This window comes from Epargyreus clarus, unplaced genomic scaffold (assembly GCF_041222505.1).
Source record: "Epargyreus clarus isolate Ecla_fem2 unplaced genomic scaffold, WU_Ecla_fem_2.2 ptg000018l, whole genome shotgun sequence".
In the NCBI taxonomy this organism is placed as follows: Eukaryota; Metazoa; Arthropoda; class Insecta; order Lepidoptera; family Hesperiidae; genus Epargyreus; species Epargyreus clarus.
The window spans coordinates 12,228,741-12,250,949 of record NW_027332226.1 but is presented as its reverse complement, the minus strand read 5'-3'; the positions used below and the strand labels follow the sequence as shown (position 1 = coordinate 12,250,949).

The 22,209-nt window shown below is 36.1% G+C and overlaps 1 protein-coding gene across 1 annotated transcript; it reads left to right on the top strand.

Annotated features, from left to right (window-relative positions):
• The first annotated feature begins 11,640 nt into the window (after window positions 1-11,640).
• On the top strand, window positions 11,641-21,542 carry LOC140749594 (uncharacterized). The gene is made up of 6 exons (XM_073082700.1): window positions 11,641-12,015; window positions 15,462-15,670; window positions 17,936-18,071; window positions 19,975-20,240; window positions 20,662-20,851; window positions 21,346-21,542. Exons 1-6 carry the CDS (start codon window positions 11,970-11,972, stop codon window positions 21,417-21,419), a joined length of 921 nt encoding a protein of 306 aa, XP_072938801.1. The 5' UTR covers window positions 11,641-11,969; the 3' UTR covers window positions 21,420-21,542.
• Window positions 21,543-22,209: the final 667 nt, after the last annotated feature.

Below are 22,209 nucleotides of genomic sequence, written 5' to 3'. Positions count from 1 at the left end.
TAATAATTTTGAAAAATCAAAGGTGCCTGGGATTCGAACCTCGGTCCCTCCAACAAAGGGGCCGTGTTTGAACTGGTAGGCTATGACTGCCTACAATAGGAAAGGAGTTTTATAATGAACCTATTTGAAAAACCTATTTGTCGATGAAATAGTTACTGAACATTTCTAGATTCTTGTAACAAATATTGTATGTATGTTGTACAATAGTGCCCGTTCATTACATATAATATCGGTAATATCGTTAATCTATTCAACATTTTGTCGGCCAAAGATTGACATTTGGCCATTTATAGCTAGAAATTAGCTTTTTAATTTAAGATGGCTTCAGTAGACAATATTTGGGCAAATAGATAATAACGGTCGTAAGACTATCAGTCTATCAATATTTGGCCTAAGATCATATAGATATTATTATATTATATAAAAAAATATTTATATCACAAAAATGTTTTGAGACATTCCCAAGATCGAGCCTTAAAAATATGGAAAAAGTAATTTTAACATGAAAAAGTATATCGGCAACTTTCTAAGCGTAGCTTCGATAAGAAAAATAATTTAAGTTTATTCTACGTTACCTACTCTTAAGAATTGAGAGGGAATCGTGAATATTTCTTTGTTACCAATACATTTCTTCAATAAAAATATTTCAAATTGAATGTTATTTGTGATTGCTACTTTTGGAAAAACCTATATTTGTATAAACAGTTTGTAAATAAGTTGTGATCATAGACATTATTTGAGTTAGAACGATAGATATTTTTGTAATTTTAATCTATTTGTAAAATATGATGCCTAGAATACAGACTATTTAGAATCCCAACAAAGTGCGGTCCAACAACAATAATTCATAATTATGTAAAATTTTTTTGGAAATTTTCCATGCCTTGCTTGTGCTGCGACCTGAAGTCTAATCTTCGTCTTGTAAACCTAATAGAAATATAAAACCGTGTATCCGGATTTTATTTTGTTTTCATTAGTACACGTATTAGATATCCAATAAAAATGCCCCAAAAATCACACATAAAAGTCATACAAAATTTATTCCACGTAAGAATCGTACCTATATAAAATACTAGAACTTATCAGACATCTAGCCAGTTTTTATACAAGGCCGAGATAATAAACAATGCAATAAGACGGCCAGCAATCTCGCAGAGCACTTCCAGCTTTCTCCAGCCAGGTAATTCAGATTCCGTGGCTTTTTGCGGACAACGCAAAAGTAAATTTCCCATTACTCGTCCGCCTCGTTTGTATTAAGTTGAATCTTTTATAAAGACAAGCGCCCCGACACCTCTCTTTCCTAATGATGATTTACTGGTCCGGGCTCCCACGGGTAGCGTAATTTTCCCTTAGTACAACCACACTATTGTCCGAGAAGTGAAAACAAACCGAGAATGCGTTTAATCATTCATTGCTGTGTTAATTAAGATTTATACCACATTCTTGTCGGATCGGCGACCCACCTTTAATCTCTTGCCACATTTTCTTAGTAAATACAAGTCCTTTGTGAGTTTAATTAAGTAGCTATAATGGTCACGACTAGGCAAAAATAGCTGTGTAGTTTGAAGAATGTTGGTAGGTAGTAACTGCATCGGACTACACGATCCCACAGTGGACTTTTAAAGTAATAAATTAAAATAAGTCTGTGGGCGCGCCGGTAGGTAGATCTACAATGGTATTGCGATTCAACTAATTTAACCAATATTTATAAAAATATAGTTAAAATAATTAAATGAATAAGCGTTAATGCCACCATAGTAACAATAACACCCAAGCAAAACACCAAACAGTTCAGAGCACCACCGTGCCGTGCCCACTATTGGACAACTTCTGATCTGTTGACAGTTGCGCGCCCCTTTTTTATACCATGATACAGGTAGCCAATTGTTAATACGGAGCGGTAGTTCGAAATTAATATCATGTGATTTTAAAAACGGAATATTTATATATATGAAATGAAGCATTCTCCCACAAGTCATTGTCTCCATAAGCGCCTACGTTAAGGTTTACGCCATTCAAAACGTATGGAGTTAAAGACATATTTTGAAAGGCGCTGTCAAATGTTGACTCGTGTTTGTGTATGTACACGTTTGGAGTCAGCCACTGAATCATATTGAGGTCTGTTCTAGCATCCGCCCCTACAACCAATTTTAGTTAACGCTGCCCTACTTTAATTAATAAATTAACCACGCCAACAGTGTCATCCCTTGTGACATAATTTTATTACAGCTAATATCATTTTAATAATCTACGAAAAATTACATTAATAGGTGTAACGAACCTTTGTCCCTGTAGTACCGGGACCAGAATAGGGCTACGGTATCCCCTGCCTGTCGTAAGAGGCGACTAAGAGGGGCTTCCGGGGTTGCGGGTGGCAAGGGTGGGAGCTCAAACCGTCCAGCAAGCGACCCCGGGAAGGACAGCGGTTTGTGTGGTCGCATATCGCTGTAATCACCAGGGGATGTGAGAGGAGCGTAAATTGCTCCCCCCAGGGCAGAGCCCGATAAAAGGGCATCGCGTTAGGAAGACTCCGGTTGTGTTCCGTTGGAGATCCCGGAGTTCTCCACCAAACGCTGAGAACGACCACCTTGGGGGGTTAGTGCGGTAAAAATCCCACATAACCCGGCGTCACTCCCATGGCGTCGGGTATCTTTTGAAGGTTTCCCCCTCGTCAACAAAAAAAAAAGGTGTAACGAACCTTAGTATGTCCCTTCCTTGCGAAAAAATCCATCATATTCGTAGAAACCGTTTTCAAGAAAATTATTTCAAATTTCTCTACAAAATGTTATTACGGGTAATTCTAATTGCTGATTTTACAAGCGTTGTATGTTCATATTTTTTATACTTTATACTAAAGCTGACCACTTTTGCCGCTATCCCTATTAATTTACCACTGAACAAGTTTCATATGTAAAGGGAAAGACAAAGTTCACAACAAAGTTCGCCTCTTCATTCAGGCTAAGGGATAAACGGATTTAAGTTTGAAAAGCGGGGTTAAGTCGGTTGATATACTGGTTACACTATATACTACTATAATGTGGCTTTAAGAAAATTATTTCTATTAAAACTATTGCCACCGTGAATAGACCGTCAGTCGTCCTCTAACGTTTCCAGATTTTTTTCCTGTCACGCTATTGAATGAGACGAAATGAACGCTGTCCGAATGAGGTATAATGCATTGCATCCTATCGTTTATACATTTCCTGTCATCCTTACCAACCGCACGACTGTCGCAAAGAGACTGCAGTGAGTTAATTTACGTGAGCGAGTGGGATATTTGTGTCAGCGTGACAGTCACAGAAAAAAGGAAAAACCTGTGTTAATGGGACACATTAATAACAATCGCTTAAATAATCTGCTGCTTTAATAATCTGCAACATACTTGTTAGAATGTTGGTTAAGGCCCCGTTTGCAGTTAATATTTATATGAACGTATTAGGCGGTGACCGACAAAATTATATTATGTAAATATATCTTGACAGGTACGGTTCATGCCACACTACTGTCTTACGGTAGATACAAATTGCTCGACTTAGCGAACGCACTACCGTGCCCCCCGAAAAAAAAATCATTGTATAGAAGAATACTTTGGTTTGCAACGGCATCCTGACACGCTCTATATCTAAATGAACCATAACACCGCAAAATTAAATTAGTATTCCACAAACTTCATTCACCGTTACCCAAATTATTATCTTATATCATCAAATTACTAAACCACATTACTGCGGGGAATATTGTTTGGATGGTGATAACCATTAACGATTTACGTAAATTACGTAATAATTGGATGCGATTAACTAGGCCGTAAAATGTTAGTTCGATAGGTTTAAGTAAGTTATTATTAATCATTAGTATAGTAGTATCCTGGATGTCTGAGGTTCATTTTCTTTATAATGTAGGAGTACGAGTTGAGTATACCATCCACCTGGTGGTACATGGCTACTGCCGCCCACGGATGTCTGTAATCAATCCCAGATAAGATTGGATTGATATCATATACACTGTAATGCCTCGGAAGAATGTGTCTTTTGCTATCACTTGCTTAACCTTTAGGGCTTAAAATTGAGGCCTCTACCATTCTTGGATAAAACTTGTACATAGAAATGGAATAGTGATAGGCTACTAATAATTATATGAAAATTAAATTCAATATCACATGAAAAGTTCACATTCGCAACATTTACATAATCTATGCCGTTCAGTCTTACAATTGCATTTTGTTTCAGTGCAATTTTCGACAAAACTATCCATATTTCTTTGTCTGTCTAAACCCAGCCTTTAATAGACTTAAATTGGCTGGTCACGAATCACGAAACGACCTGGTGAAGAGTCTTTTGAATATTATAGAATTAACGTCTTTTGAATAATATTGGATAATATAGAAAAGAGCAGTAGTATAGTCTAGTGGCTGAAAACGCGGCCTCTCAATTAAGCGCCTCTGAATTGTCATGTGCCTGTTAGAAATTCATTATTACTTGTTTTAACAGTAAAGGTAAACATCTAAGGGATTTTTAATAATAAAATTTCTAAAAGTTATGTGAAGTCTACCAATACGCACTCAGCCACCGCGGTAGACTATGGCCTAATCCTTCCTGCAAGAGGTGAAACGTGCCCAGAAGTGGGGCAGTAATAGGTTGATGATGAAAAGTACATACAGTCCACCTGATCGTAAGTGGCCTGCCGCCCATGGCCGGTGCAGATTAAAGTCATATATGAGGTCGACCTCAGACGTGTTCCTACCCCTGAGGACTGAGTTCAAACGTCTATTGGTAATATACTCGTATGTCTCCATTACCGTCTTTGAAACTAGATCACAGCCAAAACTAACTGCAATATAGAGCAGAAATAGGTGGTCCGGTGGTGCCTTCGTCGAACCACCGTCTATCTATATTTATTTGTCTGAGATCCAGACTTAAATAGATTAAATAAGCAAGTGTCAGAAATAGTCCACGAATATTTAATGTCTCTGATTTATTAATTTCAAAGAAGAGAGAGGCTATTCGCATTTTTATTCCTATATGCTGGGCTTCTAACTTTAATTCGATTAGTAGCAAAAATAATATTGTTCTGTTTGTAGTTTTACTGTAAGAAATGCATGATTTACTGTTGTTGTAAATGTGTTTTGTAACTTTATGTTTGATGATAGAAACAATTAAAGCATAAATATTAATAAAGCTTGGTGTAACATTTTGGTAAAAAGCTTTAAATTATTGATATGATATACTTAATGGAAAGTATATTATTTTTATAGGATATAAATAAAACCATAGAAAAATGCATACCCACTTTTGTGTTTGTATTTATAGGTTTAGACTAGAAAGTGTCCAGGTTAAATGTTTACTCCGGACAAAAAAATCACAGGCAACAAATCTGCTTTACACTCAAAATATCTAAGGTTTCTTCGTAAAAAGCTAAAATCTCTGCCTAGCGGACATTGACCCCCAACAAAATGGGGGTGCAATGATTTATTGTTCTAAGTTTGACCTTTAACGTAAATTCACGTTAGAACGAACGACAAATAGAATTGCAGAGCTAATGATCTTGAAATATTCCGACCGAGTGGATTAACGACGGTAGGGGGTCGTCCCCCATTTATTGACCTCCAGTCGGTTGAAGACACAATATACGTCTAAATAAACTAAAACGTAAATATACGACTTTAATAAAGTAAATACGGTGTGACCTTGACCGTGATTCCTTCTTTTTTAGGTTTGAAGTAGTCCATTTAATTGTAAGTAGACAGTGCCACTAAGTTACAGCCTAGTGGCTAAAAAACTCGGCCTCTCGATCGAGGGGTCCGAGGTTCAAAACCCAGGCACGCATTTTATCTGATTTTTCAAAGTTATTCGGGTATTTGAAATTAATCATCACTTGCTTAGGCGGTGAAGGAAAAAATCGTGAGGAAACCTACATACCTGAGAGATTTATAAAAAAAATCTCAACGGTATGTGAAGTCTACCAATAAGCCCCTGGCCAACGCGGTGGAATATGGCTTAATCCTTCTCATTCTGAGTGGAGACCCGTGCCAATACAACCACCAATAAAAAATAATTACATTTAAACATTGTAATGTAACAATTTCACAATTATTCTTTTTTTTATATAATATAGGAGTAGCAGACGAGCATGCAGCCCACCAGATGGTAAGTGGCCACTGCCGCCCATGGACATCTGTAATCAACCCCAGATAGGATTAGATATTCCTACCTGAGGTCAGCCACAGATGCGCCGCTACCCCTGAGGACTAAGCTGGAACGCCTCGGAAAAGTCTCTCTCCCTTACCACACCCTTCAAACCGGAACACAGCAGCGCCTAACACTGCTGTTATTAGGTAGAAATAGGCGTGGCGGTGGTGCCACCGGAGTCGAACCACAAAGGGTTCTACCACCTTCGAATACTACCTACTTTTATACGAATTATCAAATTATTCCTCAATAATTTGATAATTCGTATAAAATTAAAATAACCCACTAATACCCACAAATTACAACAGGAATTCACTAAACCGTAATTGAACGGCAGACTGTTTATTCAGCCAGTCGGTTTATTTGAACTCAGTTTGATCGGTTTTCTAGTTTGTATAATTTTGTTGGTCTAAACGTAAAGAATAATATTTTCCCTAAATTGCCCGTTGGGTTGGAAAGTTAGCAATCCCTTACATATTTAGGAACCTTTTCAATAGTGAACTAAAATTATTGTTTTGAACAAGTACCGGTGTGGAGCGTCTTCTACGAATTTTATGTGGACACCCTAAATGTTTTAAGGGTAAAAGTAAGATATACATTTTTATTATATCATCATCAACCCATTACTGTCCCACTGCTGGGCACGGGTCTCCTCTCAGAATGAGAAGGATTAGGCCATAGTCCACCGCGCTGGCCAAGTGCGTATTGGTAGACTTCACATACCTTTAAGATTTTTTATAAATCTCTCAGGTATGCAGGTTTCCTCACGATGTTTTCCTTCACCGTTTTTTAAGCAAGTGATAATTAATTTCTAATACGCACATAAATTTGAAAATCAGAGGTGCGTGCCTGGGATTTGAACCTCGGACCCCTCGATCGAGAGGCCGCGTTTCTTAACCACTAGGCTATCACTGCTCTGATGCATGATTAGATTAGTTATGTAAACCAATTATTTTCTATGCATCCCCATGATATGTGTATCAAATGAAATTATTTTTGGGAAAATACGAAAAACAAAATAACTTTACATAAAAGTTATAACTTTTTTAAATATCATTTTTATAACACCTTCACAATATTCGTGATTTAGGTATTGAATACGATTGCTATAAAAATGCACATTGCTACTTTACGTGCCCCCAGATCAAAATGCGCGCATATTAGCCATTAGCGGTCACCCATCCAATTTCAGGCCACGCCCTACGATACTTAACTTTCTAGGTTGGCGTAAGCAGACCTACGCGTGAATCTTAATAAAAATAACAATTTCTATCATCACTTCTGTAAAAGAACTATGTTTATGTTTCTGTAAATTACATCTAAATTGAAGTCATTACTTCGCATAAAGTGTTGACTGATTAAAACTAACAATGCAAACTTTACCCTACAATTTCTTTAAAGCACTCTATTTTAAACACAAACTGAAACAAGAATAAAGTGTTATTAATATTTTATCTATTCAACATCGGAGTATCTAACTTATAGAAACTTTGTAAGAATAGTATCTATCTTTGTTCAAACGCAAAGTAGAAGTAAATAAATGTAAAGACTACTCGAGAGAAGAAACTACGTTGTTTTTACCCAACTGTATAAATTTTGCCCTTTTGCAAATAAAGTGCCTATTTCTTTTACGAATCCTTGGGAAACTGTTACTTGTTAATAGTACTCGTTTCTATACAATTCGGAGTAAGTAAAAAATTAGTTTGTATTTTCAAATGCTACAATAATATTTTGATGTGAAATCCGATTTCTGGCGTGGCGACGCATGCCGTGGCGCCACGCTATACGATGGTATATATATACGGTCTATATGCAGTAGTGTGTACGGTGTGGCGACGCGTCGCCATGCGCAATCGAATTCAATAAATAGTCATCGTTATCTGGAAAAAAATCGTAATATTTTATTTTATCATTATGACATATTTAGCTCCTATCACAATATGTTCTTTTCTGCATATTACTTTAACAAAATAATGTCGATGTTTCACATCTGCCAGGCGTCCCGTGACGGCACACATTTTTTTTATCTCACAATTTAGAGATACATTGCACAAAATTCGGTCTTTCATCCCTTATCATTAATCCATTACTGTCCCACTGCTGGGTACGGATCTCCTCTCAGAATGAGAACGATTAGGCTATAGTCCATCGTCCTAGCCAAGTGCGAATTGGTAGACTTCACATAGCATCGAAAACTTTTTTTAAGATTTCTCAGGTATCCAGGTTTCCTTACGATATTTTCCTTCACGGTTCAAGCAAGTGATAATTAATTTTTAATACGCACATAACTTTGAAAAATCAGAGGATCGAACTTCGAACTCCTCGATTAAGAGGTCTAATTTCTTAACCACTAGGTTATCATTGCTCCACTATGCTTTCATCCCTTAGGTGGTGGTTTTATAGGCATGCAAATGACGTTTCTTAATGTTATTTCCTTCGTTATCCCATTACTGTCCCATTGCTGGGCACGGGTCTCTCTCAGACTGAGCAGGATCGCCGTAGTCCACTACGCTACGCGTTTGAAGGTGGTAGAACCCTTTGTGGTTCGACTCCGGCGGCACCACCGCCACACCTATTTCTACCTAATAACAGCAGTGTTAGGCGCTGCTGTGTTCCGGTTTGAAGGATGCGGTAAGGGAGACAGACTTTTTCGAGGCGTTCCAGCTTAATCCTCAGGGATAGCGGGGCATCTGTGGCCGACTTCAGGTGGGAATATCTAATCCTATCTGGGGTTGATTACAGATGTCCATGGGCAGCAGTAGCCACTTACCATCAGGTGGACTGTATGCTCGTCTGCTACTCCTATATTATAAAAAAAAAAAAACAAAACGCTGGTCAAATTGGTAAACTTCACACACCTTCAAGATTGTTTAAAATAACTCTTAGACGTGTAGGTCTCCTCAGGTTGTTTTCCCTCGCCGCATAGCAAGTGATAATTAATTTCTAGTACGCACATCTCTGAGAAATCACTCAGCTCTTCTCGCATACGTTTGTGTCTCAAACGTCACAATTATTCGACTAAAAATAATTTCATAAAATAATTTTATTACCGTCGCCGTCCATATTTTTATTGGCGTATATAAAAGTTAGTTCACTTGTCTATTATTATTCAGTATCTTTTGTATTGTCAAGACACCTTTATCGGTTTATGTTTTTTTTAATATTTTAAAATTATTCTGGTATAGGTACTTAGTTCAATTTGGCTAGTGATCTAGTTGGTTTGGCTACTACAAGCCAGTCCAAATACGACGACTGTCCTACCTGAAGCTGATCCCTCATACTAAGTGGAGATGATTCTATAAATCTGTCTAACCACACTTGTCTAACCATAAAAACTACGCAAACTACTGTAAGGCAGCTTCCACATTGTTTAATATAATTACGTCAGTTGCTTAAGCTACTAAAAAGTTGCTTAAGCGGTCGAAAGAGCGATCAAGCCGTTCAAGCGATAGTGTAGTGATCAACGAGTATATGTTTGATTTTATTTGAAAAATCTATCAATAGCAGATTAGGTACTAAATAGTCGCCGATCAGATCGTCAGTTGCGTTGACTACCACTTACTCGCTTTACCAGTTGCTCAAGCGATAGTAGCCAAGTGTCTATGTGTCACTGTCAGTTTAAGCCAGAAATAAACGTGGCGGTAGTGTCGTCGCCTTTTAACTACGATGAACTCTACCTATTAGCCGCTACTTCAAGACATTCGTATCTAATAATAATCCTAACATATTGATTTTAATATAAGAACTTACTGATAAATAATAACAGTATAATATATGTTTATTATTTTTATGTATACATATATTGTTTGCTTTAAAGGGACCCCCTGGTGGCTACAACGCAGGCATAATCTAGTGTACCTATATACCAGTTGCAAACACTTTATTTACTTGTACATAGTTTTAATTAATTATTGCATTACAAAATGTTTGTTCGTCATTTTTTAGGAATTAAGAGTTATATAGAATACTAGTGGTGCCCGCGGCTTCGCGCGCATTTTAAAGAAATAATATGACATACATAAAACGGAAAATTTGTAGGTACCTGCATTGGAATGACGGTGGTGCCATCTGTCGAAAATTGGTCTTACCAACTCCCACACCCTCGTGGGCTCTTGGACAACAACTTTGCTAAAGATCATCACTTGATCAAATGCATAGTTTCCGATTCTATAACTACTTACGAATTAAAAATTAATTAAAAAAACCTTTTCCCACAGACTAAATTGTGAATCTAAACCATTCTCAAACCCCCTTGAACACACACAACAAATTTCATCAAAATCAGTCCAGTCGTTTAGGAGGAGTTCAGTGACATACACACGCACATAAGAAATGTATATATAAAGATTGCTATATAGCACAGTAATAACTGAATGAGTAAATGAATGAGTCATAGGTGCTAATTAACAAATACACACCCACATTTTTCGCATCAACGAACTTCACCCTCCATTCCTTATCGTTGAGTTGGCTTACCGCGAAAATATTGTTACAATTTAAAAAAACTAAATTAATGTATTGCACGCAACTTTATACTGATTATACAGTGAACTGTTCACTATTTTTCTATTTAACAGTATTCATGTTATTACTTCGTAACGGCAATGATTAAGTTCATGTCACAGATATTTCTGCCTTGTAACAGTGTTAGGCGCTGCTGTGTTCCGATTTGAAGGGTGTGGTAAGGGAGACAGACTTTTCCGAGGCGTTCCAGCTTAGTCCTCAGGAGTAGCGGCGCATCTGTAGCCGACCTCAGGTAAGAATATCTAATCCTATCTGGGGTTGATTACAGATGTCCATGGGCGGCAGTAGCCACTAACCATCAGGTGGACTGCATGCTCGTCTGCTACTCCTATATTATAAAAAAAAGATTAGGTTCATGTATTTTCCATAACTATACAAAACAATAAGCAGAGCACAAATAATCCGTGCAATTTTACAGTGCCTAAAAGTAAATGTATATAAATTAGGAACAAGTTTATCTACCGTACTCGAGTCGGCCAATATTGAATTGATATGCGCTTATGAAAACTTACCATCATAATCAGTTTAGATGGTAAGAAGTTCAACGGGTCATCTATTTTGGTATCTATTTTGGCAAGTAGGTAGATATGTGTTATGCGTACTAAAATGGTAAAATGGTAAATCTGTAAAAAACAATAATATAATAATAATAATAATATTCTACCCAAAAAAAAAAACACAAAACAAAACATACAATTTTGGACGATACAAAAGGCGGTCTTATCGCTAAAACAGCGATCTCTTCCAGACAACCTTAGGATGAGGAGTTAAAGAAGGGATGACTTAAAATAATAGGGAGGGTGCAATTAAATGATAGTAAAACAATGTAAATTACCAAGTTATTGTATCACTATAATCAACTCGGCTTTATCGTACTTCTTGTCCATTATATCAAGTGTGGTTTGGGAATCCGGCTCAGCCGCTCGTTAAAATCGCACAGTGTATAGGCAGCTTTAATTCTGTCTGGATCGGACGCTTCCAGTTTCGCGAGCGCACCCCAACGCGCATGCGCAAACCCGCGCGCGATTTAAATTTAGATCCGCCGGCAGAATTCACTGGCCTATTTCGATTCCGCCAACGACAACAAAACTCACAATTGATTCACTCATTATTAATCGAATTCAGTTAGTAATTGTTCTTTATTCAAAAACTTAAAATACGCAGTATATTCGATAGATCGCGCTAGTAAACAGTGAAATGAGGATATTTTTACGTGTGTGAGTGTTGTATTAAAGTGATCGAGAGTTGCACACAAACATGTTCGGATGGTTGTCGTTATTCGGATTGGTGTTATGGAATCAAGGTTTGTAATTAATATTGTTGTTATCTATTAGTACAAGTGCATTATTTTACTGTCCAGAGGCATGTTCAGCTTATGCCTAAGTCTAAGTCTCTAATTCTTAAGTCATTGACGTCTCTACATAATCTCTACACTAAACCATTTAAATCATGTGTGATTGTCACATGAATGTATTCTTATTATTAACATATTTTGATTGAAATAATGAAAATATCACCTTTATTCGTAACAATTGGAACACATACTATAAATTTGCTAGAAATAAATATATACAAAAATAAAACAAAAAAATGAAATGTTCTCTCCATAACTTTCTTACGTACGCAATAGTTATTTTTGATTTTTTTAGTTTTATCTATTTAAATACAAGGTTATCATATTTTACGAATATATAATTGATTACAGATTTTTGACTCCTATCAATATATTATAGTCCAAAAAAATTCTGGACTTCAGAACTTCAGTAAAATTAATATAAAACAGCCACTTTTGTTTCAAAAATTGCTGATAATGCCTTCTTTTGTAAACACTTTGTGTCTCTCTTTCTTTTATCTTTCGTATGTTCTTTGTTGGTTTCACTCTCGAGATCTGCATTATTGTTATATTTCTTTGTTCGTTCGTGTTTCTTTCTTCGTTTAAAAATATTACACGTGAGTACAAGTAACTATACACTCTAGGTTAATTGTAAGATGAGTGGTCTCTATCAATATAAACATCGGTAACCACCAAGGTTACCACAATACGACTTCTATCTGTTACGAAATCGAATGAGACTGGATAGACACCTATATGCTTCTATATAAAATCATAATAGTCTTTTCCTACTAATGTTGGAAAAATCTGAAGTGATTTGGTGAGTGTTGGTGTTGAGCATTACAACGCATTTTAACACAGTACTTAGTGGTAGCCACGAATATAAAATTTACTTTCGAAGATTGATCAAAGCCTCAGGTAGAACCAGTTTGAAGGTGGTAGAACCCTTTGTGGTTCGACTCCGGCGGCACCACCGCCACACCTATTTCTGCCTAATAACAGCAGTGTTAGGCGCTGCTGTGTTCCGTTTTGAAGGGTGTGGTAAGGAAGACATATTTTTCCGAGGCGTTCCAGCTTAGTCCTCAGGGGTAGCGGCGCATCTGTGGCCGACCTCAGGTAGGAATATCTAATCTTATCTGGGGTTAATTACAGTAGTCCATGGGTGGCAGTAGCCACTTACCATCAGGTGGACTGCATGCTCGTCTGCTACTCCTACATTATAAAAAAAAGAACCAGTGGCGGACTAAGTTCGTCGGAGGCCCTGGGCGGAAAGTTGAATGAAGGCACCTAGTGTTAAATGTTTGCCAGTGATTCGGTGACCTTTTTCTTCACTGACTGATACACATTTCATACATTGTTTTGCTTTGACGACTTTTTTAGCAACTGGGTTTGGAGGCATCCCAGGATCGGAGGCCAGGGGCGGACACCCCCCCCCGCCCCCCTTAAGCCGCCAGAGGGTAGAACTTCAATTTTATAGGTGTTCAACTGGCAATACTACTTTCAATCGATAATGGCAATACTAATTTCATTATGATAAACTTATAATATTTTTTGAAATATAAAGTTGCAATGAATTAGGTGATAGATGGCGCCATTCGTAACGGAACGTTGGAAAAAAAATAAATTAATATGTATTTCATATTATTATTGCCATTATTATAACAAATAGGAACCATAATAATGCGTGGATGAGCTGATATTTTGCAAACAGAAAATAAATACCTTGTCTCATCCATAAACTAACCGATTTTTACCACAAATCTCCTACGTAAGAGACACATATGAAACGAACATACTTATTATGCAGACCCGAATTGGTTTATTCCAGGTCGTATTCTAAAATTGGAACTGGGTTTGGGTCGGTTATTTGGGACTTACTTTATGTAGTGACATTTTAACGATTACTTTGTATTGTTGTATGAGGTTTTTCTAATAACATTGTCATTAACCTTCGAATTTATATGATAAACTCTTTGTGGTGAAAATGTGCATTTGTGCCTAACGTTTACAGTATGTATGGTCCTCTATTCTAGTTAGTCGTCATGGATAGCACATCTGTGATTTTGTAACACACCTCAGGTTCCAGGAATCCTTTATTATTTGAACCAGGGTAATAAATAAAAGTCTATAATGATCACTTAATGTAAGGGTACGGATGCACGTCTACCTAGTTATAGCTATCTACCATAGCTATGTACGTATCATAAATTAACCATAACTAAAATTTAGGTCTTTACATTGACTCCACTTTAAACTGGAGTGTCAATGTAAACGAAGTAAGTAGGTCGGTTTTTGCAACGCTACGCTCACTTAACCGTTTAAGAAATTTCTTACCTATCTCCACTAAAAAGTATCTTGTGCAAACTCTTGTGCTTCCCATAATCGATTATGCTGATGTGTGTTATTCCGACTTAAATGAAGATCTTCTTAACAAACTTGAACGTCTTGTTAATTATTCCATACGTTTCATATTTTGTCTACGTAAATTCGATCATATCTCTTCCTACCGTCGCCGTCTTAACTGGCTCCCATTTCGTGAACGTAGACAATGTCATTTGCTTAATTCTATTTTATCTATTCTTTTCGATCCCGTTGTTCCAGAGTACCTGAAATGTAAATTTCAATACCTCTGTGATTTTCATGAGCGGGAGCTTCGTTCCTCGGACTCTCGTGCCCTCACTGTTCCTCTTCACCGCTCTGGGTTTCTCTCCAATTCTTTCACGGTTCAGTCGGCTCGGCTTTGGAATACTCTTCCTGTCAGTCTTAGAAATATATGTTCCAAATATTCTTTCAAGAAAAAAGTTTATGCTCACTATTTGAAACAATTTGATAATTAGACACTAGTATCTTTATTACTATTTTCCGGCTTTTACTCTTATTCATGTATTAAGCATACATGCTTATATTTTATATACTTAGTTTCTGTTCCTCTTTTTTTTACCTTTCCTCTTTCACATTTATTCTTATTATGTTTCTTTCTTTCATCTTATTGTTATTTATTTATGTCCTTCTATTTTATTGAACCGCCTTCAATTTATTTCTGCACATCCTCAAGGTTGACTGGGAGAAAATGCTATTTAGCATTAAGTCCGCCTGTTGTACCACAACTTTGTTTTGGTCAAAAAAGTATAAATAAATAAATAAATAAACTTGCTTTAACGGTGAAGGGAAACATCGTGAGGAAAATTTGCACACCTGAGAGATTTATATGAAAAAATCTTAAACTATGTAAAGTCTACCAATACGCAGTTGGCCAGCGCGGTTGACTATACCTAATCCTTCTCATTCTGTGATCAGTAGTGGGACAGTAACTACTATCGATCACTATACGATAAAATGATAAGGACTTGCCCTTGATAAGAATGATCAGTCGACCATTCACTTTTAGTACCCTAAACATTCCTTTCGTTTTCAAGGCCTGGTTGAAGGTATCCGCCTGCTAGAGCTACGAGTGCCTGCCCACGCGCCTGAAGGTGGCGCTGCGCTCCTCGGCTGCCAATACGACCTGGAGGGCGACCAGCTGTACTCCGTCAAGTGGTACAAGAACCAGCGGGAGTTCTACCGATATGTACCCAATAACAGGGTTCCCACAAGTCACTTCCCCACGCCTGGGATTACTGTTGATGTAAGGATTTTTAATGACTTTAAAAAAAGTGTTTCATGTTTTTCAAAGAGGAAGAATTAACGATATAATATAATCATTATTGAATCAATAACAATTTGCCAAGTACGAGTCGAACTTAACATGGAGGCGTACCACCAAATGTTAATTACTTTTTACTTAATTTTATTCATTTTATTTTTTTCAACAATACTTAGTTATATGACACAACAATAGATGGCGTTGGGGTGATGATAAATGATACGTTAACAACGTAAAATTAAAATAACTATATTAAACTAGTACATAGTATTGTCACGGATTGTTAAAAATTTCAACCGATATCCTAGTACGGTTTAACAGTTAGATGGAAAAATGCCGCAAAATACCAGTTTGTTGTATGGAGACCGCCTTTAATATTCAACTTTTTATTTTTAGTATTTTATTTCATGTGTCTATCTTTTACGGTTCCGGAGATATAGCCCTGTGACAGACGGACAGACAGCGAAGTCTTAGTAATAAGGTTCCGTTTTTACCCTTTTTGTACGGAACCCTAAAAACGAAGACAAAGTCATGCGGAACGGCTCTGAATTACAATAAAACGTTATTCAAAAAGTCTCATAAGTTAACGCATATTTTTTTAATTTAACCATGATGCAATTGCCTTGTCAATTACTAGAATTGGTATGATTAATTGTTTTTAATCAAATTTCGATGAAGTTTTTTAGATGTTCAAACAAAATATACGGTTTAATATTTTGATAACTTAATAGACGGCGCCATACGTAATATAAGTAGTACTTTGTCTATATAAGAGCATTATCGTCATATATCATTATACGGAACGAGAATAGATATATTATGATGATCAAAGGCAACAGGAGCCACGGATCGCTGTAAAAAAATTATTAATGCGAATGTGAATGTGTTTATTTGTTTCTTAGATTGCTACCGTTTCATGCCATAACTACAAAATCGATTTTCATGAAATTTTGCACACACGTTGATAGGGGTCCAGAAAAGGACATAGGGTGCCTTTTGTCCCGAAAAAAAGTACCGTTTCTGAGGGATAGATAAAAATCTCTCGCTGCGATTGAAGCCACGGGTAAAAGCTAGTGATGCTACTCGTATATTTCATTTCAGTTCCCGTAATAATAGACACAGATGCGTTACAACGAGCGATGTCAAAATTACTTCAATGGTGATGTCATGCACCCGTAACCTAATGTACAAAAATAGTCTGTAAAAGGTATTTCCGTTACGTTATTTTTGAATGATTGGCAAATATTAGGATAATCAGTCATTGCATTGTTGTATATCGTATCATCATCATCATCATCATCAACCCATTACTGTCCCACTGCTGGGCACGGGTCTCCTCTCAGGATAAGAAGGATTAGGCCATAGTCCACCGCGCTGGCCAAGTGCGTATTGGTAGACTTCACATACCTTTAAGATTTTTTTTTTAATAAATCTCTCAGATATGCTATGCAGGTTTTCCTCACGATGTTTTCCTTCACCGTTTAAGCAAGTGATAATTAATTTATAATACGCACATAAATTTGAAAATCAGAGGTGCCTGTCTGGGATTTGAACCTCGGTGTATCGTATATATAATGAATATAGGCAATGTGCCTTTTGAAGCTCTCCAGTGAATGTAAGTAATAACTGACATTAATTGAATACTACAAATTCACCACCATCAATAGAAAGTAACTACTACTACTTCTAACAATGTTAAGTAGTCACTACATCTTATTCACATCTGTAAATGAGTAGAAAAGAAACAGACTCCCTGAATATGAATATTTTGAATCAATTTTTATCAGTAACCTCAAGGATGTATCTTTGGAATTACATCATAGTAACAGAAAATACCAGCAATGTACATACAAATGAAATAAATTATTGCTATTTGATTAGCAAGAAGAAGAATTGTAAAGAAGGTGGTAGAACCCTTTGTATTGTAGTTCGATACCGGCGGCATCACTGCCACACCTATGTCTGCCTTATAAGAGAATTAAGCGCTGCTGTGTTCTGGTTTGAAGGTAAGGGAGACATACTTTTCCGAGGCAGCTTAGTCCTCAAGGGTAGCGGCGCATCTGTGACCGTCCCCAGGCAGGAAAGTTTTATCTGGGGCTTATTACAGATTTCCATAGGCGGTAGAAGTCACTTACCATCAGGTGGATTGCACGCTAGTTTGCTACTCCAAGATTTTTTGTTTCATTTTAAAAATATAGAAGTAAGACAAAAATGTGGGGGTTATTGTAGTAAACCATTAAATTACAGATAACGCGATCGTCCAGTACGGTGGTGGCGTTGACGCACCTAACCCAGGCGTCGGCGGGGCGGTACCGCTGCGAAGTTTCCGGAGAAGCGCCGATGTTCGCCACCGTTTATGAGGAAAAAGACATCACTATACATTGTAAGTTAGGGAATCCGTTGAGAAATCTTATTTATATAATTTTGTTTTGAAATATAAATTAGTTTCTGAAGTTTTTTCGCCATGGAGAAAAAACAACGTGGTGAAGTTCTTAAAGAGTAAATAAAAAAAAACTTCCTAATGTAATTGGGAACTGATAAGATTATCGACGATACAATTACTTCTAAGAACTTTTATTTACGTTCATCTTCCATAGACACGGTTATACTGATTTATATTTATTGTCCTTTAACTATTTCCAATTTCACTACATTTTTTTAAGTCTGAATGAATACAATTTTAAATCCATCACTAATTTGAAAATTACTGAACATATTTAAGCTCGTCCCTTTTCGAAAGTATTAATCCATCTGTATTGATACTTGGAAATGCTCAAAATTAACGAAATACTTAAAAGGTACATAATTATGCATATAATTTTAACATACAAAATACAATTTCATTGGAGTCGGCGAGTAAAGAATGTACGCCTGAAAAGCACACAGAAATTCATTTTATAACACCGCATGCATACAAAGCAATCATTCCATGCACATTACGAATCCGCACACCCACTTCAATAACAGGATTTCGTTCCATTCCAGTGAAATCCACCTGAATTGTAATAAGCATATTGTTATCGGTCTAAAATTACGTCCTAAAATTCTAATGTCTGCTTCAATCTAGAATGACGAAATAGGTTTTTGATTGGACTTTGAAACGCATTGATTGAATTTCCAACCAATGACGGCTTAAATCATCTATATACTGTAGGGTTGATAAATTTGTCATTAGCGGAATAAAAAGGTTATTTTTTATGTTCTCTTGCTTGAAATACTTTTAGGGTTCCGTACCCAAAGGTTCAATATGGAAACCTGTTACTAAGCCTCCGCTGTATGTCCGTCTGTCTGTCTACCACAGGTATCTCTTGGACCGTAGTACCTAATTAATAGTACGTAATACTTGAAAATAAAGGGGGGGTCGCAATCTTGGATTTTTTGGTGCTTTACGCTATATTTATAGACCTGTAATTATAATTAATTTAGTCCTATGACTAAAAATAAAAAATAAATTAAAATATGGTGGTACGGGACCTTTCGTATGCAAGTCCTACTCGCACTTGGCCAATTATTTATCGATACCGTTATGTTAGTGTCGAAAGCGTTAAATATAGGGCGAATTAATAATTCAAATATATGTTGAAACAGGTCTTGTTTTAAGTAAGGCTTACTGAATGTCTTTATACATATTCACATATTAAGTCACGCGTGTTTTCCTACCAAATCCTATTAGTTTCAGACATATGTATTGTGTCTTAAGGACCATAGTTACATCAGCTTGAACCATGGGTTGAAATATATGGTTTAATTTATCTGAGGCGTGCAGACCATAAGTCTACATGCTATATTTGTAATACTCACGAGCTTTCAATTTTCTATAATAGTATTTTAATAACGGAGTCCATATGGCGGTTCTTCTTCATAGCGAAACACCTGAAGCTGTGGTATCTTGTTGATGTTTATAAATTGTTCTATATGAATCAATTATAAATAAATGAGATTCTATTTCATAGATTTTCTTGTTTACATTTCTACCTATAGCTGTTAATTGGTACTCGAGCGAGTTTGGTACTACTTGTAAATCTCTGTCAATTGAGCGTGTCTATAGTAATCAAATTGTAGTATTGATAGATACTTCTTACAAATTTAACTATCAACATTACGTGAATTCCTTCTAATTTCCTAAATTAGGTGCATTAATTCATTACTTTATAACTCATAATTATAATATGTAATACATTTATACTATGCTGTGTTACGTCTTGAGGAATGCCTATATCTAGCAGTGAAATGAAAAAGGCTGAAATAAAGGTGATGACTTATCGTAAATAATATGGAAATTCCAGATCTACCAAAAACGGGTCCAAGAATTTCGGGTCTGATGAACGAATATGACATCGGTGACCGGGTGATGTTGAACTGCACGTCTTCGGGGTCTCGTCCAGAAGCCCATCTGAAGTGGCTAATCAATGACAGGCCGGTGGTAAGGGACCATGTGAGAGGACCCTGGTACAGGGTGTCCAGGGAACGGATGAGTACAACTGAGACTATCCTCGAACTCCGATTCACCATCATGCCTAAGCACTTCAAGAAAGGCGTGCTGAGTATCAAAGTAAGTAGGAGTTAGCGCATGGAAATTATTTTTGCAGTAAAGTTGCAGCTGCAGTAAAATTTGAAAGTGTATGTGATTGTTACGTTACCACGTCTTAACTACTGATATGATTTTGATAAATTGGCTACTACTACTGCATATGTTTATTAAGATGACATCTATAATTGCGACATTCAGTTAAAGTCCAGCTAAATAATTTAATCCATGAAAGTTCCCGTAAAGCTCGGTGAAAGCTTCCCTTACTCTTCTTCGGTGGTTAAACTCTTTTTAGTGTCTTCACATATCTATAGGATTTTCATGCGATTACAGATAATGAGATGACTATGGGGCATCAATGAGCGTAATGATTTTTAATGCTTGGGCAACTATTTTATTATTGCTTCTTTCATTATATTAGTAAAATCTGTAATTTACATTTTAGTGTCAAGCAGTAATTGCTCCACTATACCAAGATGACGTGGTGCATCAGATTTTATGGAATGATAACTATTATTCAACTATTGCGAGTCCCGTAGAAATCTTCGAAGAAAACCAACTTTTACCATCACCGGCGCTCAATGAGATGAAATCTTTGGGATTTCCGCCACTGCCTACTTCTGAAGAAATTACAGGTATTTTTCTTATTTGTTTGCCTGTTTACACTTTGTTTCTGTTTAACTGTGGGGATAGTATTATTCTACATCGCATTAATTATAAGTTCAAGGAACCAAATTCTAATATTCCTTCTCCACTTGTAAGAAAATATACATGATTTAATGTTTCAACCGCTTCTTATTGTCAATAATCCTCTATTGGCTTCTTCTGAAAGAAAATAGATTTCTTCTGAAAAATGGAATAATAGGAGCTGGGGTAGGCTAAACACACATAAAGATGCAGATGACGTGAAAAAAATTGGTTAGCTTAAATTAAAGTTTAGAAACTTGCACTTGTCAAACATTACGGGTTAGTTTAATTTAATTGATTTAACTAAGTAACTAACTTAGTAGAGAAACCAAATTCAACATATGTTTCACGTTATTTATACAATTTGTCAATAGAAACAACTCCTTTATATTCATCAAGAATCTTAAGGTTTTTTTTCTAAAGGATTTTTTTTCATTTTCAGATAACGCTTCACAATCTCAAGCACATCTTCCCTGTATTGTACTCATAGCGCTAATGTTGCGATTTATTTTATAATAATGTAAGTTAGTTATCGCTTTACTCCTTACAATATATCCATAGTAATAAAACATAATCCTTATATAACAGGCTTTTTGAACGCAGTATTTCAATAACATAAAAGATTGATTCATGTTGTACATAACCAAAAGGTTATGTACAACATGAATCAATCTTTCCTATAAAAATAGGCCAGATATTACACAATTTTATTATTTTATGCCAACAGGGTGTCGATAGTTTTCTTAATATTTGGGGCCAAATTAATCTAAAAAAACGTCCGCGAAGTTCTCATAATATCTTCACTAGATTTAGAATAAAAATTAATAAACTATCGACGAAAATAACCAGATACCTATCAAACTTTTTTATGCATTTTACGTTTTAAACAAAAGACAATGGCCATTAGAATTATAAATAAAAATATCATTTTGTGTAGAATGAAACTCTCATATAGACGTGGTCGTTGTAATGATTAAGTGGAACGTTCCCCTCGTGTACGAAGCATTTTGAAATTTTACTGCCATATAAAGCATTATACCTAATAATAATTAAATAATCATGTATTATATTGACTATTTATATTCCACGAAATATGCAATTATTTTAAATATGTAGCTCCTAAGAATAGAATTTGTTTGTGATTATTGCTTTGTGATTTTAGGTAGATTTGATTATTTTTTTGTGACGTAGAAAATAATGAACTTTTGTTGAACTTATAACAACCTTATTGTAACAACACATTTTATAAGTTGTGATAAGTACTATTAAAGCAATTAATTATCTATAACCCGTGTGGTAGACTAAG

What these genes read in the sequence shown, in the direction of transcription:
- LOC140749594 (XM_073082700.1), top strand. Translation starts at nt 11,970, where the DNA reads ATGTTCGGATGGTTGTCGTTATTCGGATTGGTGTTATGGAATCAAG. An exon ending in CGCCTGGGATTACTGTTGAT is followed by an intron (nt 15,671 to 17,935) that starts GTAAGGATTTTT and finishes ATTAAATTACAG; the next exon opens with ATAACGCGATCGTCCAGTAC. An exon ending in TACTTCTGAAGAAATTACAG is followed by an intron (nt 20,852 to 21,345) that starts GTATTTTTCTTA and finishes TTTCATTTTCAG; the next exon opens with ATAACGCTTCACAATCTCAA.